We start from the raw sequence: 25,367 nt of genomic DNA, 5'->3' as shown, positions 1-25,367 counted from the left end.
CCATCACCCATACCCAGATATCCCCAATTACTCCCACACCCTTTAATTTTTCTCCCAAAATAGTGTGGTCCACACACGCACCTGTAGTTTACACGTGCAATTTTGAAGTTGCAATAAAGACTGCATTGACTCAACGGGCCTTCACTGTTTAGTAAACTTTCGTAATCTTTTTAACCCGTCAAAAGGTTTGTTACAGAAGAGTCAACTCATTTGTCAGATAACAAATTTTACTTTTATTGCCACTGTTTTGGCTTAGCTGCCAACTGTTATTCATCTTCTGGAGAACAGTTTACATAAATTGGTATTTTATACCTGTATTACAGTAAACACCCGCATATAAGAACAAGTGGATTAAGAACATCAGGCTGAAATTTGGCCAATAAAGCACCACATAAATAAGAACAAATTCAGCCTGATAAATAAAACTTGTTCTCAATACAAAGGAAAAGGGTATTAGGATAAGAAAACAATACAGTACAGTAACTTATATCAAAGTACTATGGTATTCAGGATCATTACAAACTATGAAACTATTACAAAACAGCACTGAATGTTAATTAACCCTCTGGTAATATATATTTTGAAGTATTTCTGAAACCAATTTTGAGAACATTTTAAGAACACTTTCAGGCTGATTTCTCACTCAGTACCCTTCAAATAAGAAAACGATCAGCCTTAAACCTGAAACAAGTGTTCTTATATGCAGGTGTTTACTGTACTACAAAACCAAAGACATACAATTTTTTGTTAATAACTTTAAAATATTTCAACTATTTCAACTGACGGTTATCGACTTTCTTTAATACTACTTTCCTGTTCTATTTTTATAAACCAAGCTGATATAAAACTTGAATTAGTATATCATAAAAAAAAGTCACAGAAATGTAAAAACAGAGTTCTAACTTATTACTAATCAATTAGAAACTTATTAAGTAAGACTAAGTAGTCTGTTACATGTAATTTTGAAGTGCCCATAACCGTTTTTTTTTTACTTTCTAACCTGAATGTACACATCTGTCAAAGACATTTCACGGAAAGATAAAAGCGATTTGCCCAAAACTCGATTTAAAAATGAAACTAGATAACATTCAAATTTGCCAAGATTTTGGCTCACCATTGGCCTCCTAAAAGACTTCTCTTGATTTTTCTCGGAAACAACAGTGCTGTGCCGCAGATTAAAGAACATGTGGTTTTGACTTCAAGTAAACAAGGTGAGTTTTCAGTTCTGAGAGCATCACAGCATTATTCCGCAAAGTGCAGGAAAGATGCATTGCGGCGAGATGCAGCAACACTCCTACATGTGACGCCTAACCCCGAGAAGTGAATAAGAATGATGACATCACATCCTTCTAGTTGTGAGCCTGTTGGCCTTCTTCATCAGTGGCGAGGGTGTACCACAAAAATATAGAACTTTTTAAATTTGTAAAAATATCTGGTTTTAAGAAAATCGCAATTTTTTTGCGCAGAAACCCAGAAACCTGAAAATTATCTTGACAGTCTGAGAAAAAAGGTTATGGGCACTTTCAGCCTGAATTAGCATTAATCAATTGGGCCATGGTCAAAACATCCACATCACATTCACCAAGACAGGAATGTGAAAACATTTTTTAGTAATTCTGAAAAAATAGACACTTTTATTTTATCCCTCTTATTGACTGATCAATAGTCAACAACAACATTGACATTATTTTTTTCAACTTGTGAAAATGGCCTTTTTAGCCCACAGTTTGCATAGCTATTCTAGGCAGGCTACTGCCTGGGAATATATACACTGTAATAAGTTCATTTTAAGAACACACACACAAAAATTTTAATTGTATTGATAGTTATGACAAAAGCAGTTACACATGTAAGTAAAGAAGTCTACATTACATTAGCCATTTTGTATTCAAATAGCCTTTAATTTAAATGCTGTTTTTGGAGAAGGAACAACCCCAACCATAATCCTAATGCTACAATGTGACTATAATACCAACCGTAATCATGAATCTACAGCATGACCTAGTCAACACAAAGACTTCTTTCTGGTTTGAAAAGGTAAGCTGTGATGCCGCAAGTGTATTGGAAGTAGTAAGTCATTACTCAATGCAACTTCCCAGTTCTTCAATGTATCCTCTTCCATAAAGCCTACACTGTTTTACTAGTAATTATTTTCTTTAACACTTAAACCACAGCTTTTTTACTAATCTCTATAATGGCTAGTTGATTCTACACGTATTATATAACTAAAGTGGTTAATCTCTTCAATGACTTCAATAATAACAAATCGTGACAATGACTACCAAGCATTTTCTTTAAAGGATACTCCGTATCATGACTTCTAGTACACAAATAACCATTTCACGTCCTCACAGATACAATTTGTACCTGAGTGTACTGACAGGCGCCGGGACTTGGCTTCCTTTGTCTGCTACAACCCTGGTGATTATGGTGAGCATATCAAGTACGTGTTCAGAGTTGTGGTATCTCGTGAACACCTCTGCGAGAGTCTAAAAAGGTAAAAAGGGTGATTAAGATCTGGTTTGATCCATTCCAAACTAATACATACAGAGAAACCTGTCCTAGATCTATGTACATAAATTAGAAAATGAAGATGCGAGTGATCATCACAGCTATGAATACTATGACTTAGTTAAGGCGGTAGTGAAATCATAAAGCATTAAGGCTAACACCATCTTTACTATGATTCCATCACGGAAACTGAAATAATTTTCAAACCATTACCAAGGAAAAGAAGTTGGAAATTGAGACTGGAAGGACTGGGAAGAGTTGTATAACTTCTTATTGTCAAAGCAATATATAATTATTGTCTAAAATTCAATCCAGTTTATTGATGTAATGAACAGGAAAAAAAATGCAATTTGAAATAAGCAACTGAATGTTCAAGAAAAAGTGCAGTCAGACCTCCCATAACCAGACACCCATGGAATGAGTATAGATGTCTGCTTACAGGATATACCAGTAAATGCAGGGTTTTAGTGAAGAAATCGCCCAGGACCATAGTTTGTTGGTGTCCACTTATGAGGTGTCTACTAGGAGGTAACTGTATCTCAAAGTTTCATTTAAGTTAAAAATGGTCCTACCCACCTGGATAAATAGAGAACCACACTCTCTCTCTCTTTGGGCAACATACCCTGGTGCTGTACAAAATGCCAGCAGGAAATCACTTTCCTGTGGACATGTGCTCCTGCAAATTGTTGAGTCTGTGCCAAAGCCAGCCATAGGACTGTCACCGGAACCACTGCTGCTCAGAATCATTTCATCTTTCATTGTGCCTCTGCAGGCCTGAATAATGAATACTTTCGGCTTGCCTTCTAGTGATGGGCAACTTGCTGCCTTGAAGTCACTCATCAAATCTTCAAGCGCAGTGCTCTTTCCATTCACTCCTTGAATGCGATCACGATCTCCATGTGACATGATAATGCACACAAATGCATCATACTCACTATGATCCTTCGCAGCAAACTCTTCACATACCCTCTGCATCTTATCATTTGCCAGATCATTTACGAGACGAACGTCAAAACGAAGTTCATCGTAAAAGAGGGTGCGTAGAGCCTCCTTGTCAATTTCTGCACCAAAACGATCATGTGCCTTGTTTTGAAAACACATATTATTTATAATTAGGCAGATCCCACGTGGCTGTCTGGTCATCGGATAGCGGGTCACATCAAATGGCTCTAAAAGAGAAGAAAGTTATATCCTAAAATTAACTGCTTTAGTGTAACACAAGTTACTATATATGATTGATTATGTTTGAACCAATCTGGTGAGGATGTACATGTAACACCACCAATCAAATTAAACAAATTAATATCGTTATTATGGGTGACAAATTAATCCTTAATTTTGGCACAAAATTTTAGTGTTAATTTATAGTTTTCACAAGTGAAATTACAAAATTGCTATGTAGAACTAGACCTGCTATTTTCCACGGCCATGTGTTTGCCAGCTCTTAAAGCGTTAACTTTGTACATTTTCACTTGAATTTCATCTACTGTAGGCCAATTTGCTTAAGCCACATAATAAACTTTTACTTTAGCCAAAATGAATGCTTTAAACTTTTCTATGCTTGGAGTTCTTGAGACAATAAACAAGTTAAAAACCCAAGATTGTGAGCATAATTAATTTTGTTAGCCATAATATTACAAGCTAAACAAATAGTATATCTTTTGTGAAATTAGGAAATGATTTCACTTATGTTTTGTCAAAGTTCTAATAATTGCTTAAGCCTTTTTCACTCACCAGCATTTGATTATACATAATTTTTATCAACAGATTAAGGAACACGATAAAGACACACTCCTTGCTCGCAGCTAATCCTCCACCATTTCAGTCTGAGAACAAAATAGTGACCGGACCCTATCCACTCTGAGATACGTAAGGTTAAGTCTATTGACCGAGACCCACTATGGGGCACCCGTAGAGGCTATTCATGAGAAACTTCACCAGACAATGTCAACAGGGAAAGCCCACAATCAAACAGTACAGCATCAGTAGCAAAGCCAACAGACGAGTGAGCAATTTCTATACAGAGTGACAAGGATCAATCCTCCAATCAACAACAGCCCAGTGCTCAAAATTACACCTGTAACGGTTGTCCGGTTGTCCCAGACGACCAGAGAGTTTACTGGGCGACCAGTTTTTGGTAAACTAGCTGAAAAGCTTGGTTGCCTGAAGAAAAAACAATGGACAACCCAGCCAAAAATAGAAAATGAATTACATACATGTACAGCAGCACCTCATTTGTCTGTTTTCTATCATTTGTCAATGTCCGATAGTAGTGTGTCGCAGCTGAGCATTTTCCTGTGTTTTGAATATCTGTAGCTTTTATTTGCAAAACATTGTCAGATAGGAAAATCTATGGGATGGAGATCAAAGACTCTATTTTGAAAAGGTTCAAGCCTAAGCACCGTGACTTCCACAAAAAAACACAAGTGCACATTTAGAACTATGGGATACTCAAGCCCCAACACCATGTGACAGCATCTCAGCACGACATGCATTTCACCGTAGGATTTCTTAATGGGCAACCAAGCATTTAGGGCAACCAAATTTACAGGTTTAGTTGCCAGGCATTTGAAACAGCAACAACCTGCAAATTTCAAGCACTGACAGGGTAGTCCCTGGTTCAAGTCCTCGGTCATCCTTGTAAATAGCCAATACATGTATATTTGCCACCGGCCAGTTGGTATTCTTATCATGTTATGTTTATTTGAATTAATTGTTTCTGTATTTGCTCAGCCCCACTAGCCTTGTGCTATAAATACTACCGAGGGTTAGAAGGTTTGTTATCATTATTATCATTATTATTATTATTATTATTATTATTATTATTATTATTATTATTATTATTATTATTATTATAATTACTATTATTATTACATTTGAAACTCAATTAAAAGAATGCTTATTTGCCACTACAGACCCAGCATGAGTGCTGTAGGCTGTACAACATTATCAACACACAACTTATTCAGTCAACTTTCTGTTTACCTGCAGAGCTTGAGCTTGAGCTTGAACTCTCCTGCAGCAGAATAGCCTCACAGATGGCCTCGAACTTGTTTTGGTGTGTTTCTTGATCAAATGTCACCAAGATTACAGAACCAACATCACTTTCATGTTCGGGCATCCTTACTGGTAGTTCTTTTTCATCAATGGAACCCATTCTGTGTTCTCCACAACTGCGATTGTTCAAATTAATTTTCTCACCTAGGCGTGTTGTTGCCAGAATTCGATCATTGCACGTGACAGCAGCTTGCACACTAATGAATGCATATGGTGGACAAGGTTGTGCCCAATTTTGATAAATGTGGATTCCTGCAATTTCAGCATTTGAGAATGCTTCAGAGATTCCTCTGTAAGCAATTGCCTGACCTCCACCTCCAAAGCTTAGTTGGCGAAGAACCTCACTCATATCCTGATAATGAAAATGGAAATAATACTTCAATGCATGTGACCCGGGACCGTATACATACAGGTTGCTTTGCTCCCATTTCTTGTTTTGTTTTTGACTTACCTGAAAAATCACTTTAAAGTATATGAAGTTGCAACAACTTTTGACTTTCAATTTCCCAATTTTTTTGTCTAATACTTTTTGTAGATGTGTTGAAATTGTTATATGTTATAAAGGATCTTTACTCCTTGAAAAAAAATTACAAAATATGTTCCTGAAGATTCTATACCTTAATTAGAATGGAATTTTGACTAAAATAATAATAATAATTAACAACATTTGGGTGGATGTTAATGACTATTTCATTAGCCACAGTTTACATGTCAATTTCACCTGGAGAAATTATCTATTGTAAATAGCAAATTACCTGAGGAAAGCAGTTATGAACATGAAACCAATTTTACCCCAGGGAAATTTTCCTGGGTAAATTAACATGAATAACAGTAGAAATTCCCTTCACAAAACCCTGTATGAATCATAGGGTCAACTGAGTTTTGCAGGTAAACCAATATATGAAATGTTAAGCATGTTCACAGTTTTTTCCCATGCATGTCAATTTCGTGCAAATGTATGATTTTACAATACATGAATAGATAAGGCATTCTGTGTTTTTAGGGTTACATTGTAATCAACAACAGTAGAAAGGCAATAGAGACAATGAAAAACAGCACTTCTCAGTTTGCCATGTTTAGTTTACAGCATACAACTCTATTGTTGAAAACTCACAGAAATCAGCAAGATGCATGTAAGCAACTTTCCCCCTGGCCAGCAAATGAAAACCCCAAGTGAAACTATCAAGAGGAAATTTTACCGGTGAAATCTATTTTTACCTTGTGAAAAAAGACTACATGTAACCATGGCTATTCTACCCCATTAGTTCAAAGGGTTTTCAGTGAAATTGGGACTGTCAAACGAAAATTAAATATTGCCGAACAAAGCAGAAAATTGAACAAAAGAGTCTGTTTGAGAAGAAAACAAAGCATCTTATGGGGGTTGTATCTACATGTATATGGCTTTTTGACCTGTTTAAATCCTCAAGGAACTCTGTAGTTGATCATGATTTGACTCTCGCCAATTCACCCAACAGAGCAAATAAAAGCAGGATCTCGAACGTTCTTGGTTAATTGCTTTATTCATAGTTAGCATAAACTATGCTTTATTGAATGTGGGCTTAATTCAGCTGTCAGTGATGTCGAGAGAACTAAAGGGAATTCAGTTTCCCTGAATTTCTGGGCGAATCGCCAGGCCACCGCAACAAGATATACAAATATTAAGTTAATGTAATAAAAAGATGGGGTCACCGTGCTTGTTTTCACCCAGCATGCCCGTGATTTTTGTATTTTTACTGAGTTAGGCGAGAAATGATCGAAATTTGAACAACCGAAAAAAGTTGTTATTATATAGCAAAAACTATGTAATAAGCTTACTGATTAGAACATGGCGAACATTAGCAAACTTACCATTCTCTGGCCTGAATTTGAGAGAAACAATTTGCAGTTACTACACTCGGGAATTGTAACTATTTCAACAATTGAACCCTCATTAATTTTATTTTTCCTAATTTCATCGTTTCTCCATATGTAGACGCCTGAACTGTTGACCAATCGAAATGGCCTTCCGAAAACGCGGATTCCCTCGGCTTCCGTCAGAGCGATCTTCATACAATTGACCGTCGACATACAGCCACTAACATGAGCCTTTCCAAATGCAATTACAACAGCGGAACGTTTGGAGTTAACAGTCGAGATACCAAGCATTTTCTTATGCTTCTTCAAAGATACCGTTCGAGGAAACGAAGAGATCCAATGCTCTTTTTTGAAACTAGTGGGTACGATACGCATGAAACAATAGCATCTCCATGTAAGGAATGGTTGGAATCCCATGTGATCAGAGATCAACCAATAACAGCAGATTCACTGGCGAAAAATGTCTGCGCATGAGTCGCGCGATATGCCACGTGATGGACTTCACTGGCGAAAATTGTCTGCGCATGAGTCGCACGATATGTCACGTGACGCGTTTCCGGGACGATCATTGGCTCTCGTGAAAAAAACACTCCCGAGGAGAACAGAAAAATGGCTGCCTTTTGAGAATCGGTAGCTTGTTGGTTTCCGTTCTTTTTAGAGCGATCAAGACTAGTTTTAACGCCAGTTTCAAGTGGAATGTATTCTTAGAGAATGTCTATGTTGTGTAAATCGTTTAAAAGTCCAATCCAACGAGCATCCTCGGAAAATTTGCTTCTGGAAAATTTTATTTCGTGGGAAAAGAGCTGCGAAACAGGTGAGTTTTTTACGCAATTTTTGATGTGGAAAGTTTGTTGCCACCGGGTACAAAAAGTTACTGTAATGAACAGAAAGGAGGATTCCTAAGGTTTCCGTTCATGTGTGAATTGGCTTGTACCAGGTGGCAGGGAAATGGCAATATTGGTCAACGTGAAGGTTATTTTTTTCTGCGTTACACCTTACGATCGGCACCTCTACATGAATGATCAATGATTCGATCAGATATGAATTTGATTTTGAATATGATTGTCTCATTGGGAACGTAACCCTAGTATCAAATATTTTAAATAGCTGCTTTTAAGCTCATTTATATTCCCTTTTCTGGTGAAGGTCTAAGTTATTATACTTTTTAGCAGTCACAACTCAACGATCCTTGCGTTCAAGTAGTTACCAAGTTATGGATTTGCAATCAATTTGAGTTTAAAATCAAAATCAAAATCCATGTCAGTTAAAATAATGTTTGGAAGAACAAAAGTGTAGGTACAGATGTATATAGGTATCTATAGATTGAGGTTTTTTTTACTATTGTTTTCTGGTAGCATTAATGATGTAATTTTGGTTTTAGGGGACTGTCATTTGTTTTTGGATCAAGGAAATTCTGTTTTGAGTCAAGTATGGTTGACAGTGGATAGTTGTTTCTGAAAAGGCTGAAAGGAAGCTTTATTGCCTTGGACTTTTTTTGCTTACACCCCACTTGTTTGTTCTTTTCTTACATGGCAAAATTTATTAAGGTAATATATTATGTGATTTGGAGCTGCAGCTAGAAACAGTGTCTTATGCATAAGGTCTCATTGGGGTTGATGGCAGTAAAATAATTTTGGTAAAAAATATGTTTAGAGTTTTTATCTTAACTTCTCATCTTGGTCCTGCTGGACTTCAAACATGCTCTACCATTTTGCACAAGGAACTTGTCAATCAACTGTTACCTTTTGGTGTATTTGCAATATGATATTTTGGATAGCAATTGATTTATTTTTCTTATCCCTTATGTGTAGATATCCTATGTCTGTCATAGTTAGTTTTAAGCTTTTATTTCCTGTAGTGTATCTTTATTATAGTTAGCACATGACCCCACAAGCATGTGTTATTGCTTTAAATATTGATTGTGTTTGAATAAAGGATATTGTTGTCTTGTCTTGTAGATAATGCAAAACAGCCTCAGTTGTATTTGCATTATTTCTGAATGTTACTTTTAAAGGGCAAACCATTAAAAGGTGTACAAAGTTTGCAGGAGTTCAGGAAAAATATTCAAAATATTCATTGATTTGATGTTCCTGAAGCAGGTAAATCTTGAAGAGTTTACGCAACCATATTTGGAATATACGGCATTTCTTTTTGGGAGTGTTCAAGTCCACAGAATTCATGTTCTTTATGTTGAGAAGTACTGTAAGACTGTTGACTCCATGGGGTTCCCCATTGACGAGTAAAATCGTCTGGTGTTAGACAGAGCAAAATACTCTGGCTTTAGACAGAGTAAAATACCAAGTATGGCCGGTTTAGGGGTGAAAGGGTTAATTAAATTAAAGTGCAATCATTACTTTGACTTTCTTTCTTCAATTGAACCAATACAAAGTGACTAATCATCACCTCCACCATTGCTATACAACGGCTTTGGCTTTTAGAACATAATATCAAAGTTGAAGCTGGTGGCTCAAGGAGTAAACTTTGCAAAAAAGTTAGGTTAAAAATACTTTTATGGTATTTGAGTATTTTTGTAGAACAAATTTGCATAATATCGTTAAAGTCATTAAATCAATGAGAATCCAAACATGAGGAAGCTTTTTGCTCAGGAGGGGTCTTTTTTTTTTTTTAAACAACCCTTAAAGGTAACAGAATCTTGTTTTCTGGATGTAGGCTAAAGAAATCTGACCCCTTAGGGGAACCAGTTCTAAATTGACAAATGACTGGCATTTTATAATTCATAAGTAAAAGCTACTTGCTCGCTTACCAAATTTTTCTACAGTTCCATTCATTTTTCAGATTGATAGCCTTAAATGTACTGCGGCAACTCTGCCAGCTGTTTGGTCTCAGTATCATAACCAGTACCCCCTTGGGGTAGTTTGTTCACTTCACCACCATTGTTTAACCCTATCCAGGGACTAAAGCAAGGATGGAAATTGATCATAGCTTAAATAAATTGGACCACTTTTTTTACTTCTTACACTTACTGCATTCAACTTTAATTTATTCATCCTTTGAAATGATAGGAATGATTACTATTATTTACAGCAATTGCTAAAAATTCATTGCCTCTAATGTTGAAATATTTTTTACATATGAGTTTTAAGTATGTATGAGTCAATGAGTTAGTGCAGTTACCCTAACCCATAAAATGAAAGCTAAAATTGCAGAGAGTGCTTACATGTAGGCCTAATCATTGAAACGAGGGCTTAGGCTTGATCAATAAATTATTGCTATATTGACTGTGAGTCTCATTGACTCAGACTCATTGACTAATTGCCTCATAAATCATGGGACCTCTATACGTATGGAAAGGTAACAGGAGTTATTTATGTGAAGTCTTATCCAGAAAACTGCAACATGGGATTATGTCCCTTTCAAATGTAGCTTTGTATGCTTTTGCTCAATGTCTTTGAATGATTATTACGGAAATATGAAGTTATGGTTTTTCTAAAAGTTAAATCTAATGCAAGGGGATTAAAATTATTGAAGCAGCTGTGTTGCAACCAGAGTCCGCAAAGAGAGGTTAGATAATTTGTTGTACTGGAAGTAATTAGTAGGCCAGTGTGAAATTTGTGAAAAGTTTTGGAGGGTGGCACTGAAGAACCTTCAACAACTTTTCTAAACTTTGAAAATACCTAATTTTATATCGTCCTGCTGTTTTATTGCTGGAAGATAAAATCAATTCCTGATTAAGTATTTCTGTTGTCATGTTAACCCACTACAATGTGAAAGCGTATTATTAGCTGTAGTAAAATTTTGTTACAGTAAAATTCTCCCTGCTGGACTTCTGAATCAAATATTGTTGTTTTGGCTATTCAGAGTTAACCTAATCTATGTTTATTTCTATAATTTGGAGGAAAGCAAACAATTGGCATTTTGCTTGGAACAAAAGGTTTCCTTCTAGTGTGCCCAATATGAGGTGCTATGACATGTTAAGTATGATTTTGGTTATTATTACTGCTAAATTCACTTTAAAATTTATTTTTGAACGACTGAAATACATTTCTTAATTTTCCCCTCGGTCTTAATAAATTTTCCTCTATGGATCACTTGAATGGCAATTTTAACAACTTGATTTTTAAAAAAAATGCGAATATCTTAACATTTTCTGTTAGATGCGGGACCCCGCGGAAACAGTGTGTAACTATTTAGTTGGAAGAGAAACCATTTGGAAATTTAGTAGTATCTTTTTTGTTCCACTTTTAAAAAGATAAACGCATGAATTGAAATCAAGATGGTAACCCATTAGCTGGTAAGCTCCACAAACGAATTTCCACTCGAACATTAGCAACCGAGACTCGCGTTGGCCTTGAAATTTTTAAAGAAATTTCCCTCGTAGCCATGGCTTAAAAGAGAATCTCGCTGGCATAGAAACGCACCAGGCTGGAAACGCACTAAGCAGTCAACATTCGTCCGTTTTATTGGCCTGAAAAAGGGTCTTTTGTCGACAGAGATCTAATAAAATTGATCAAATAAACACCGAATGGCAGCCATGTTTGATTTGAGGTATTGAAGTCACATGACAAGGCCTCGACCAATCAGACATTTTTCGCCAGTGAAGTGATGGACAGAGCTGAAAGTCACTGATCCGCGGCACGAAACGCAGGCTCAAGGGCGCGCTCATTCAAAAAGACTATCTGTTCGCCGGAAAATGACAGCCGTTGATTAAATCAAAAAAATAAGGTCGCTGTTTGAAAGATAAGGATTTTGTCACAATTTTTGACGAGTTTTGATGTTTTTCCAAAAATTGAAGGGGTGTACAAATAATGCAAAATTTATTTTCGCGTGGTAAATGCACCTTTCGTGTGACTATACGGTGAAAGGAGTTAACGAGCGCTGCAATGCTTACTTTTTTGACAGTGTTGGCTTTTGTCGCAAGTTTCTCGAACGGTTTTTGCAAGTTCTTGGTTTTCTGGGAGGACCAGAAATTCCCTTAAACCCTGTTTTGGCGATGTTCGGCCGGTGGAATTGGTGAGAGCTTCGAACTTATCGGTGGAGACTAGTTCGTCGAGTGGTTGCGATACAGGACAATGCCTCTTTGTCTGTGTCGGTAAAGAGACATTGAAAAACCTTATGACGTTCCAGATACTCTCTATAATACTCTGTACAATAAAGGAAGACAACTGGTGAATTATAGACCGGGTGGTGAATGGTGACACGCTTACAAAAGATATTTTGGCAAGCATGCTCAAAGCGATATTAAAATGGAGTATGCAAAGATGCAAGAACTCAGGCAAATTGAGCTCCACGTTTCTCCAAATTTTAATACGAATTTATAATTATCATGAAAGCAAAATACATCTTTCGCTCTTTACACAACATTTTTTGTTAAATTTATAGAAGAGCGATGAAAGCCAGCCCCAACAGAAACTGAGATAAATCGGTGAAAAGATTATACACTGTATGATACACAGAGAGCAGGCAAAAAAGTGCTTCATCCTGGAAAGCCCACTCACAGACATTAAATAGCTCAGAGAAAATTAATTTGCCCCTTGATTTGCTTGCCTTTTAAAATAAAAATTCATAAGATCCTAACCTGATCAAGAGACGTCATTAATGTTATTTTTCTTTCAGAAAGTAAATCCTTTTTTCCATATTTAACAATTGACAAGAAACTACAAAAATTTTACAAGGATCAGTTCAGACAGCACAGTGCATATTGCAAAACTGATCTAAACTTGAGACATTTCACACATGCATGCTACATTGTACTTGATGGGTTTGAACAAAATCTTTAGAGCATAGACAACTAGGAAACATCCCTGAAAGGGGCATTCCACAAAATTAATATTTTCAGCTGTATAGCAAGAAGTTCACTCTAGCATTATCTGCCGACTGGCGTAGGTGGTATAATCCTAAAAAGATGATTGTATATTAAGTACATGGAATCCAGTCATCAGTATAATACACATATGCAAGGGCTATTCCATGTGGGTCCCAATGCTCAAGAAGATGTTTGTTTTTAATTTTAATTTTTTCTCTGACAACTTGTCATTGAATGTGTTTGAAGGTGTTCTGGGTTTCAACGTCACTACGTGTATCTGAAGCATTACTGGGTTGGCAAGTCATCAGATCAAAAGCATTCGCAAAGTTTGCGTGCAGGTGCAAACAACATGCATTTGTGATGTTTTTGCTTGAATATGTTGTCCCCATTTTTTTTTATAAGTACAACATTTAAAAAAGTGGCATCTTAAAGCTCTGTGATGGTCCAAAAAGTTCATAACTGAAAAAAGGTTAAGGACTGGTATTCAGTTCTAAGAAGAAACTGAAAAGTTTGACAATGTGAAGAGTACTAAAGAAACTGCTTAAAACTCAACAGCATTGTCTGGATTTCTCAGTGACTTTATCCAGTCTTTTGTTCCACACTACCAACATGAACAAAGTGAACTCAATAAGATTATTGTGGTTTATTGCTGAGAAAAAAAGGCTGAATTTCTTCTCGCTCCTTTTAGAGCTAATATTTCACAAAACTGCCGCAAATAATACCAGGTGGATCCATCTCCCTAAGGACAAAAAACGAAAATGAATGTTATTGTCCATGAGATGCATATTACAATGCTATAATCTACAATATCATAATGATATTATTATTTTCCTAGACACAGGAAACTGCACATATCAGTTTTTATGGGGGCTGTGAAAATTAGTACAAAAAGTCATTCTTATTACACAACCAAGACAAAGAAAACATGATGAGCTAACCATATAAACATACTATAAACCACACATAAACCAATGACCCTTAACTGTTTGCCTTAACACATGTTCTTAAATTTGAGTCTAACCATAATTTTGCCTTGGACGTTGGGTTGAACATAGATTTGCAAATAATGGCCAGTCAAGGGGGAAAGAAAAATACCATCTTCCAAGTTTTGACATAGATGTTGACACCAAGTGTGTTACATTATTACAATAATGATAGATCATTATTATTTGGCGATTGTGGAAGCTAGACTACAATTAAGTCACTCGGGTGCCACTTTGAAGCAGTATTTCCCTGTCAATAATCCTAGGATTAACAGGAAGCAGGGCCTGGACTTTGTACTTTTATTTAACAAATTGTTCTTTTCCTAATATATCGATGTTCCATTATAATTAACAGGCCAACAGTCTTCCGAACATGGGTGTATCAGTTGATTGCACAGGGTATTTTGGAGGGCAAGTATTTATGATTCTGTAATCAAGCCTCACTATGGCAATAAATTAAACAATGTTATTGATCACACTACTGTGCAACTAGAACTTCTTCTGAGTGTAATCTCAGAGGCCAGTCTTGCAACCAATTTACCTTTTCATTGAAGAAATGCCCTGAGACAGGGACAAAGCTTTATTGCCTTGGACTTTTTTTGGTTACACCCCACATGTTTGGTTTTTTCTTAGATGGCAAAATTTATTGATTTATTATGTGATTTGGAGCTGCAGCTAGAAACAGTGTCCCATGCATAAGGTCTCATTGGATTTGATGGCAGTAAAATAACTTTGGTAAAAAATATGTTTAAAGTTTTTATCATAACTTCTCATCTTGGTCCTGCTGGACTTCAAACATGCTCTATCATTTTGAACAAGGAACTTGTCAATCAACCGTTACCATTTGGTGTATTTGCAATATGATCTTTGGATAGCAATTGATTTATTTTTCCTATCCCTTATGTGTAGATATCCCATATTTGTCACATAGTTTTAAGCTTTTATTTCCTGTAGTGTATCTTTATTATAGTTAGCACATGACCCCACAAGCATGTATTATTGCTTTAAATTAATAATATTGATTGTGTTTGAATAAAGGATATTGTTGTCTTGTCTTGTAGATAATGCAAAACAACCTCAGTTGTATTTCCATTATTTCTGAATGTTACTTTTAAAGGGCAAACCGTTAAAAAGTGAACATAGTTTGCAGGAGTTCAGGAAAAATATTCAAAATATTCATTCAAAGTTCCTGAAGCAGGTAATTTAAATCTTGAAGAGTTCACGTAACCATATTTGGAATATACGCCATTTCTTTTTGGGAATGTTTAAGCCCACAGAATTCATTTTCTTTATTTTTAGAAGTACTGCAAGACTGTTGACTTCATGGGGTTCCCCATTGACGAGTAAAATCATCTGGTGGTAGACAGAGGGAAATACTCTGGCTTTAGACAGAGTAAAATACTAAGTATGGCCGGTTTAGGGGTGAAAGCGTTAATTAAAGTGCAATCATTACTTTTACTTTCTTTTTTTTCATTTGAACCAAAACAAAGTGATTAATCATCACCTCCACCATTGCTATACAACTGCTATGGCTTTTGGAACAAAGTATCAAAGTTGAAGCTGGTGGCGTAAACTTTGCAAAAAAGTTAGGTTAAAAATACTTTTATGGTGTTTGAGTATTATTGTAGAACAAATTTGCATAGTATCATAAAAGTCATTAAATCAATGAGAATCCCAACATGAGGATGCATTTTGCTCAGGAGGGGTCTTTTTTAAAAAAAAACAACACTTAAAGGTAACAGAATCTTGTTTTGTGTATGTAGGCTAAAGAAATATGACCCCTTAGAGGAACCAGTTCTAAATTGACAAATGACTGGTATTTTATAATTCATAAGTAAAAGCTATTTGCTCGCTTACCAAGTTGTCCTACAGTTCCATTCATTTTTCAGATTGATAGCCTTAAATGTACTGCAGCAACTCTGCCAGCTGTTTGGTCTCAGTATCATAAGCAGTACAAATCCACAAATTTTTCTCCAAAAAGGAACAACAAGAACAACAGTCATTTTCGTAAGGGAATCCCCCTTGGGGTAGTTTGTTCACTTCACCACCAGTGTTTAACACTATCCAGGGCTAAAGCAAGGATGGAAATTGAATACAGCTTAAATAAATTGGACCACTTTTTTTACTTCTTACACTTAGTGCATTCAACTTTAGTTTATTCATCCTTTGAAATGGTAGGAATGATTATTGCTAAAAATTCATTGCATCAAATGTTGAAATATTTTTTTACATTTGAGTCTTAATTACATGTATATTTGAGTCAATGGGTTAGTGCAGTTACCCTAACCCATAAAATGAAAGCTAAAATTTCAGAGAGTGCTTAGGCCTAATCACTGAAACGAGGGCTTAGGTTTGATCAATAAATTATTGCTATATTGACTGTGAGTCTCATTGACTCATTGACTAACTGACTCATAAATCATGGGACCTCTTTACATATGGAAAGGTAACAGGAGTTATTTCTGTGAAGTCTTATCCAGAAAACTGCAACATGGGATTATGCCCCTTTCAAATGTAGCTTTGTATACTTTTGCTCAATGTTTTTGAACGATTATGACAGAAATATGAAGTTATGGTTTCTTTAAAGTTAAATCCAATTCAAGGGGATTAAAATTATTGAAGCAGCTGTGTTGCAACCACAGTCTGCAAAGAGAGGTTAAATAATTTGTTGTACTAGAAGTACTTAGTAGGCCAGTGTGAAATTTGTGAAAAGTTTTGGAGGGTGGCACTGAATGATCACCTTCAACAAGTTTTCTAAACTTTGAAGATACCTAATTTTATATCCTCCTGCTGTGTTATTGCTGGAAGATAAAATCAATTCCTGATTAAGTATTTTTTGTTGTCACATTAACCCACTACAATGTGGTGAAAGCGTATTATTAGCTGTAATAATATTTTGTTACAGTAAAATTCTCCCTGCTAGTAAGCTGGACTTCTGAATCAAATTCTCAACTTAGAATATTGTTGTTTTGGCTATTCAGAGTTAACCTAATCTATGTTTATTTCTATAATTTGGAGGAAAGCAAACAATTGGCATTTTGCTTGGAACAACTATAACAAAATATAATTGCAACTAAAAGGTTTTCCTTCTAGTGTAGCCAATATGAGGTGCTATGACATGTTAAGTATGATTTTGGTTATTATTACTGCTAAATTCACTTTAAAATTTATTTTTGAATGACTGAAATACATTTCTAAATTTTCCCCTCGGTCTTAATAAATTTTCCTCAATGGACCACTTGAATGGCAATTTTAACAACTTAATTTTGAAAAAAAAATGCGAAAATCTTAACATTTTCTGTTAGATGCGGGCCCCCGCGGAAACAGTGTGTAAATATTTAGTTGGAAGAGAAACCATTTGGAAATTTAGTGGTATCTTTTTTGTTCCACTTTTTAAAACATAAACGCATGAAATTGAAATCAACATCGTAATCCATTAGCTGGTAAGCTCCACAAACGAATTTTCACTCGAACTCTAGCAACCGAGACTCTCGTTGACCTTGAAATTTTTAAAGAAATTTTCCTTGTAGCACTGTTGGCTTAAAAGAGAATCTCGCTGGCATAGAAACGCACTACGCAGTCAAACATTCGTCCGTTTTACTGGCCTGAAAAAGGGTCTCTTTTTTTGTCGACGGAGATCTAATAAACACCGAATGACAGCCATGTTTGATTTGAGGTATTGGAGTCACATGACAAGGCGTCGACCAATCAGACATTTTTCGCCAGTGAAGTGATGACACCGCGGCAAAATGAGTGTGCATGCTCCGCTTCGAACACATTTGATTCATTTGACTCGAGCTTTTGAGCTCTTTGTTTTTGAGTTTATTCGGCGGTGAAGGAAAAGTTCTATTGGACCTTTTGATGATCAAGATCTCCCGCTCAACATGGACTCGACAGAAAAACTAAACAGTAGTTCCGAGTTGTTTCCAACGAGAAAGTCAAAAGAGGTAAGCTTATTTTAGGCATGAAATATTTATTTGTTTATGTCGTTTCCATGGAAGTTATCTTTGCCAAACCATGTTTGCTCGTGTTTCGGTCACAGCGTTGAAGACCTAAAAGTTGTAAATTTTAAACTGATAACATTTTTCGTTTCCTGTTTTTCGCCTAAGGGCAATTCCTCTAAAAACGCGGAGGGTTTTGACAAAACAGAAGTTTTAACCTCTGACATGTGATACGAGAGCCATGGATTTTTCTGTGACCTGGTTCTCCACAGCAAGAGCAATGGTTTGTATGGTAGATGGTGATGCTCTTTCTTTTCCACCTCTGTGTTGCTTTGCCTCACACACTACAATCTTAGACAAATTAAATGGAACATTGAGACCACCCCTCCCCCCAAAATCAGTGATGGGAAAATGGCGCGTTTTGGCCTTCACGCACCTTCATCCTTGATTTGGGGGAGAGGGGGCATTTCTGTTCCATTTTATTTTGTCCAAGATTGTCTATGAGCCCTTGCTTGGCGTTACCAGTAGTATATGGGTAATCACGACACGAAATCTGCTCTCGTTCGTTCAAAAGTTACATCATCCGAGAGCACATCTCCCATTCATAAAATAAACTGAGCTAGGCGACACTGAAAAAAAACTAAATGCAAGTGGCATTTCACGTTAACATAAATTTCAAACAAAAAAGGGAATAAAACTATTGGGAAAAAAAAAAAAAAAAAAAAGAAAGAAATCGCATGTTAGGAGGATTCGAACCTTCTACCACAGATTATCTACCCCATCTAACTTTCCAACCTACCCCCATTCTACGCCTTAAACTTTGCATCCGTGCGCTAAACATACCGAATACACAAACTTGTTGAATTTTAAGAACTGCATTTGCAGTCCCTTAAATTTGTTGGCGATATTTACCTGATCTATCTTCTGATTTTTCCACGCTGAAAAATAGAGCACGATTTACGTTCACAAAAGTGTTGATGGGCACGATTTGCAGGCTACCAGCAACGAATTTTGTGGATTTTTCACGATTTTGTCGTCTGGCCAGAAAGGTGACAGAACAGATTGACTCTTTTTTCCATTGCTTGTTAACCGTGCTTAACCGTTGAAAAACGTCTCAAAACAGACGTTAATCGTATAAAAAGTCTCGTGAATCGCGCGAAATTTTTTCAACATTAATTTTTTTCTGAAACTTTTACCACTGTAAGATAATGAGTTAGTTATGTCAGAAATGTAAAAAAAATGGAGGGTCACCGACTTCGTTTTGGAGAGAACATGCCCGGAAAAACACCCAAAATGTGACAAAATCGGGCTTTGTTAGCGAATAAGGCCAGTGTCTGTAAACCCAAATATATTGCAATTAAATCTTTGAAGTGAAATCTTCTCTGCCAAATATTGTTTAAGTGGACTTATTAAGTGAATTTAGTCAACTGGTGAGCTCCCTTAAAGATCAAGTTCGCATTTAGGGACCACAGTTTCACGCGCCTTGCAGCCGCAAGATGGCAAGATTTGATGTCCCGTGAGCAGAAATCTTGAAATTTTTTTAACTTCCCACATTGATTTTTTGTTCTTTTTTGGACAACGTGGAGATAATTGTAAATAAAATCCGTTTCTGGAAAGAAAAATAGGGGTCACCGAACGTCCAAGAGCGTTAAATCCAGGCAAAGCTATAGCAATGGCCTTTTGCCCTATCATTTCTCATTTTATTACTTAGCACGCGCGCTCGTGTATGACGTGGCGTGTGCATTTGCGTGCGCAGTAAGGATGCGCAGAAACAATTCGTGCGAGCGTCCTTAAACGTTTTAATGTCATGTAAAACCATTCAAGTGCTCTACAAAGCTTTAAAAGCGCTTTAATGCTTGAGTCTTTTGCCATTGCCTCGTTTAATCTCAGCGATGCGACCCTACATAGACCCTATAGTTTTATCGATTAACTCCCCAGAAATGCTTCCACAGTAAGATCAGTAGTGGGCTTGAGAACTCTAACTCTTACTTTTGTTTCCTCGGGTATTCTTTTTCTCGGTGGCAATTTTTTCGTCAATTCTACGTAGAGTTATACCCTTATTCTTGATCGTACTGGCAAATTTTCATTTTAGGTTTGGCCTTTTTATACACTCTGCTTCTCTTAAAATATCTTCCATGTAGTATCTCAACATAGCAACACTAGCGACGAGCGTGACTGCGTCAGAGGCCAGTGGTTTCGGATGATTAATGTGTTGACAGATGACCTCTTAATTGACCTGATCTTAAATTTGTGACGTCATAGCCTCTACAGACAATCTTGGACAAATTAAATGGAACATTGAGACCACCCCTCCCCCCAAAATCAGTGATGGGAAAATGGCGCGTTTTGGCCTTCACGCACCTTCATCCTTGATTTGGGGGAGAGGGGGCATTTCTGTTCCATTTTATTTTGTCCAAGATTGTAGGTTATGGTATGATTAAATTAATTGATCTCTAGATTTCTGTTGATTTCATTGTCTCAGTCATCTGACCTGAAGAAATCTTGTGGAAAGCGTTGATATCTGGCTGGCTTTCAGTTTGACTGTCATTACTTTCAAGATGTGAGCAACTGTTTTTATCTGCATTGTTAGACAAAACCTCTTATTAAGGGAGTCAGTTAAGTTGTTTAGTTTTTTTATAAGGGATCTTTACAAATAGGGCACAGATTTCCATGTTTTTTTTTCAAGTATCTTTAGTGACATCTGTGCATGAAAATGACCAAGTGATAATAATATTATTGTTTTACTTTGATCAGTTTCCTGTTGTTTCTTAAACATGTCATTTATTCTTATTCCAGTGCTTAAGTCTAAAACTCTTCCTGGTGTGTGTGCTGATCTGGTCAGACCATGCATGGCAAGCAACATTCCAGATTGTTTTCAGAGATTGTGATGAGGATTTCAGCGTTGAATATTTTATTGGTTTTGTGATGAAGTTAAGTTGTTAAAATTGACATTCAAGTGGTCCATAGAGGAAAATCTATTAAGACCGAGGGGAAAATTTAGAAATGTATTTCAGTCGTTCAAAAATAAATTGACACCACATTGACAACAAAAATACTTAATCAGGAATTTATTTTATCTTTCAGCAATAAAACAGCAGGAGGATATAAAATTAGGTATCTTCAAAGTTTAGAAAACTTGTTGAAGGTGATTCAGTGCCACCCTCCAAAACTTTTCATAAATTTCACGCTGGCCTACTAAGTACTTGCAGTACAACAAATTATTTAACCTCTCTTTGCGGACTATGGTTGCAACACAGCTGCTTCAATAATTTTAATCCCCTTGCATTAGATTTAACTTTTAAAAAAACCATAACTTCATATTTCTGTAATAATTGTTCAAAGACATTGAGCAAAAGCATACAAAGCTACATTTGAAAGGGGCATGCTAATCCCATGTTGCAGTTTTCTGGATAAGACTTCACAGAAATAACTCCTGTTACCTTTCCATATGTAAAGAGGTCCAATGATTTATGAGACAATTAGTCAATGAGTCAATGAGTCATGAGTCAATGAGACTCACAGTCAATATAGCAATAATTTATTGATCAAGCCTAAGCCCTCATTTCAGTGATTAGGCCTAAGCCACTCTGAAATTTTAGCTTTCATGTTATGGGCTAGGGTAACTGCACTAACTCATTGACTCATAAATACTTAAGACTCATATGTAAAAAATATTTCAACATTAGATGCAATGAATGTTTAGCAATTGCTGTAAATAATAGTAATCATTCCTACCATTTCAAAGGATGAATAAACTAAAGTTGAATGCAGTAAGTGTATTAAGAAGTAAAAAAGTGGTCCAATTTATTTAAGCTATAATCAATTTGTCCTTGCTTTAGTCCCTGGATAGTGTTAAACAATGGTGGTGAAGTGAACAAACTCCCCCAAGGGGAATTCCCTTATGAAAATGACAGGGGTTCTTGTTGTAACTTTTTGGAGAAAAATTTGTGGATTTGTACTGCTTATGATACTGAGACCAAACAGCTGGAAGATGCTGCAGTACATTTAAGGCTATCAATCTGAAAAATGAATGAAACTGTAGAACAATTTGGTAAGCGAGCAAATAGCTTTTACTCATGAATTATAAAATGCCAGTCATTTGTCAATTTAGAACTGGTTCCTCTAAGGAGTCAGATTTCTTTAGCCTACATCCACAAAACAAGATTCTGTTACCTTTAACTGGGTTGTTTTTAAAAAAAGAAGACCCCCTCCTGAGCAAACTGTATCCTCATGTTTGGATTCTCATTGATTTAATGACTTTAATGATATGATGCAAATTTGTTCTACAATTATACTCAAATACCATAAAAGTATTTTTAAGCTAACTTTTTTGCAACGTTTACTCCTTGAGCCACTGGCTTCAACTTTGAAACTTTGTTCCAAAGGCCAAAGCAGTTGTATAGCAATGGTGGAGGTGATGATTAATCACTTTGTTTTGTTTCAAATGAAGAAAAAGAAAGTCAAGTAATGATCACACTTTAGTTAACCCTTTCATCCCTAAAACCAGCCATACTTAGTATTTTACTCTGTCTATAAAGCCAGAGTATTTTGCTTTGTCTAACACCAGACGATTTTACTCGTCAATGGGGAACCCCATGAAGTCAACAGTCTTACAGTACTTCTCAACATAAAAAAAATGAATTCTGTGGACTTAAACATTCCCAAATAGAAATACCATATATTCCAGATATGGTTACATAAACTCTTCAAGATTTACCTGCTTCAGGAACTTAAAATGAATGAATATTTTGAATATTTTTCCTGAACTCCTGCAAACTATGTACACTTTTTAATGGTTTGCCCTTTAAAAGTAACATTCAGAAATAATGCAAATACAACTGAGGCTGTTTTGCATTACCTACAAGACAAGACAACAATATCCTTCAAACACAATCAATATATTGAAGCAATAATATACATACTTGTGGGGTCATGTGCTAACTATAATAAAGATACACTACAGGAAATAAAAGCTTAAAACTAACTATGTGACAAACATAGGACATCTACATGTACACATACGGGATAGGAAAAATAAATCAATTGCTATCGAAAGATCATATAATACACCAAAAGGTAACGGTTAATTGACAAGTTCCTTGTGAAAAATGGTAGAGCATGTTTGAAGTCCAGCAGGAAGGTGAGAAGTTATGATAAAGACTTTAACCATATTTTTTACCAAAATTATTTTACTGCCATCAAATCCAATGAGACCTTATGCATGGGACACTGTTTTTTAACTGCAGCTCCAAATCACACAATATATTTATTTATAAATTTTGCCATCTAAGAAAAGAACAAACATGTGGGGTGTAACCAAAAAAAGTCCAAGGCAATAAAGCTTCCTTTCAGCCTTTTCAGGAACAACTATCCACAAACCTGAATCTATAGATATCTATATACATCTGTACCTACACTTATGTTCTCCCAAACATTATTTTAACAAACATGGATTTTGATTTTGATTTCAAACTCAAATTAATTGCAAATCCATAACTTGGTAACTACCGGTACTTGAACGCAAGGATCGTTGAGTTGTGACTGCTAAGAAGTATAATAACTTAGACATTCACCAGAAAAGGGAATATAAATGACCTTAAAAGCAGCTATTTAAAATATTTGATACTAGGGTTACGTTCCCAATGACACAATCACATTCAAAATCAAATTCACATCTGATCGAATCATTGATCATTCATGCTTGTAGAGGTGCCGATCGTAAGGTGTAACGCAGAAAAAAAAAACTTTCACGTTGAACAATATTGCCATTTCCCTGCCACCTGGTACAAGCCAATTCACACATGAACGGAAACCTTGGGAATCCTCCTTTCTGCACATTACAGTAACTTTTTGTACCCGGTGGCAACAAACTTTCCACATTAAAAATTGCGTAAAAAAACTCACTTGTTTCGCAGCTCTTATCCCACGAAATAAAATTTTCCAGGAGCAAAGTTTCCGAGGATGCTGGTTGGATTGGACTTTCAAACGTTTTACACAACATAGACGTTCTCTAAGAATACATTCCACTTGAAACTGGCGTTAAAACTAGCCTTGATCGCTCTAAAAAGAACGGAAACCAACAAGCTACCGATTCTCAAACGGCAGCCATTCTTCTGTTCTTCTCGGGAGTGCTTTTTTCACGAGAGCCAATGATAGTCCCGGAAACGCGTCACGTGCCATATCGTGCGACTCATGCGCAGACATTTTTCGCCAGTGAAGCAGAGGGGCATTTTGTATGCCTGTGCGCGAGCGATTGAAGATCCATCCTCGGAGACCCAGGGGCAGTCAGTCGAGACGAGACGAGAATCGAGACTAGCGTAAAGTTTTCAAGTAAGGCGAGAAGAGCTCTTCTCGCCTTATTTGAAAACTTTACGCCAGTCTCGATTCTCGTCTCGTCTCGACTGCCCCTGGGTCTCCGAGGATGTTGAAGATCGAACAGAATTAACGAACAGAACGGTGGGTACATGTTAGTCCCACGAGCCACCCCATACCCACCCCATGAGTTATCCCATTCCACATGTTAGTCCCATAAACTATCCCACACTGCTATCACTACCATCATCCACTATCGTTAGACATCATCCACTATCACCAAACATCATTCACTATTTAAACAATAGAGTGTTTCTGTCGAGGAACTATCGGCTGATAGTTGCCCCGCGGAAATTTGGTGATTATACAAAATCGCGCGCTCTCAGTGGCTCGCTATCTCGGATTATCAGCCGATAATCACCTCGACGGACAAAATGGCTGACAGTAGTCGTTTTGCCACTCTTTTTTTCTCTCTTTTTTGAAATAATCACCTGTGTATTTATACTAAAACAATTATTTAAATATCATCCACTATCGTTAGACATCATACGCTATCACTAGCCATCATTCACTCTCACCAAATATCATTCGCTATCGTTAGACATAATTCACTATCACTAGACATCATCCACTATCGTTATACATTATCCACTATCACCAGATATAACCCGCTAAGACATCATCCACTATCGTTAGACATCATATGCTATCACTAGACATCATCCATTATCACCACACATCATTCACTATCACCAAATCACTAGACGTCATACGCTATCACCACGTATCATCCACTATCACTAGACATCATCTACTATCATTAGACGTCATACGCTATCAATAGACATCATCCGGCACTGCATTTTACATTATCCCCCAGCGCTAGAATACCAGACATCACGCACTATCATTACACATCATCCACTATCACTAGCCATCATCCAC

At 36.5% G+C, this 25,367-nt stretch overlaps 1 protein-coding gene and 2 long non-coding RNA genes across 3 annotated transcripts; 1 reads left to right on the top strand and 2 right to left on the bottom strand.

Annotated features, from left to right (window-relative positions):
* Nucleotides 1-1,643: 1,643 nt before the first annotated feature.
* Nucleotides 1,644-7,792, bottom strand: LOC137989498 (caspase-6-like). Its single transcript, XM_068835307.1, has 4 exons — nucleotides 7,417-7,792; nucleotides 5,497-5,920; nucleotides 3,088-3,680; nucleotides 1,644-2,489 (listed from the first exon to the last, which is right to left on the bottom strand). Exons 1-4 carry the CDS (start codon nucleotides 7,711-7,713, stop codon nucleotides 2,349-2,351), a joined length of 1,455 nt encoding a protein of 484 aa, XP_068691408.1. The 5' UTR covers nucleotides 7,714-7,792; the 3' UTR covers nucleotides 1,644-2,348.
* A 239-nt stretch (nucleotides 7,793-8,031) lies between these two features.
* On the top strand, nucleotides 8,032-15,393 carry LOC137989504 (uncharacterized). The gene is made up of 3 exons (XR_011120894.1): nucleotides 8,032-8,236; nucleotides 8,804-8,969; nucleotides 14,525-15,393. It is a non-coding gene; the product is annotated as an uncharacterized lncRNA (long non-coding RNA).
* LOC137989505 (uncharacterized) lies at nucleotides 13,811-24,208 on the bottom strand. The gene is made up of 2 exons (XR_011120895.1): nucleotides 24,015-24,208; nucleotides 13,811-13,925 (listed from the first exon to the last, which is right to left on the bottom strand). It is a non-coding gene; the product is annotated as an uncharacterized lncRNA (long non-coding RNA).
* Nucleotides 24,209-25,367: the final 1,159 nt, after the last annotated feature.

Source organism: Montipora foliosa, unplaced genomic scaffold, assembly GCF_036669935.1.
Source record: "Montipora foliosa isolate CH-2021 unplaced genomic scaffold, ASM3666993v2 scaffold_461, whole genome shotgun sequence".
Lineage (NCBI taxonomy): Eukaryota > Metazoa > Cnidaria > Anthozoa > Scleractinia > Acroporidae > Montipora > Montipora foliosa.
Note: the sequence above shows the minus strand (reverse complement) of the source record. Positions and strands in the feature narration are given on the sequence as shown.

Bases quoted from the DNA above. Each gene is read 5' to 3' on its own strand.
- LOC137989498 (XM_068835307.1), bottom strand. From the start codon at position 7,713: ATGCTTGGTATCTCGACTGTTAACTCCAAACGTTCCGCTGTTGTAATT. The intron at 5,921-7,416 runs GTAAGTTTGCTA...TTTCATTATCAG, and splicing joins CAAATTCAGGCCAGAGAATG to GATATGAGTGAGGTTCTTCG. The intron at 3,681-5,496 runs GTAAACAGAAAG...CTTCTCTTTTAG, and splicing joins CTCAAGCTCAAGCTCTGCAG to AGCCATTTGATGTGACCCGC.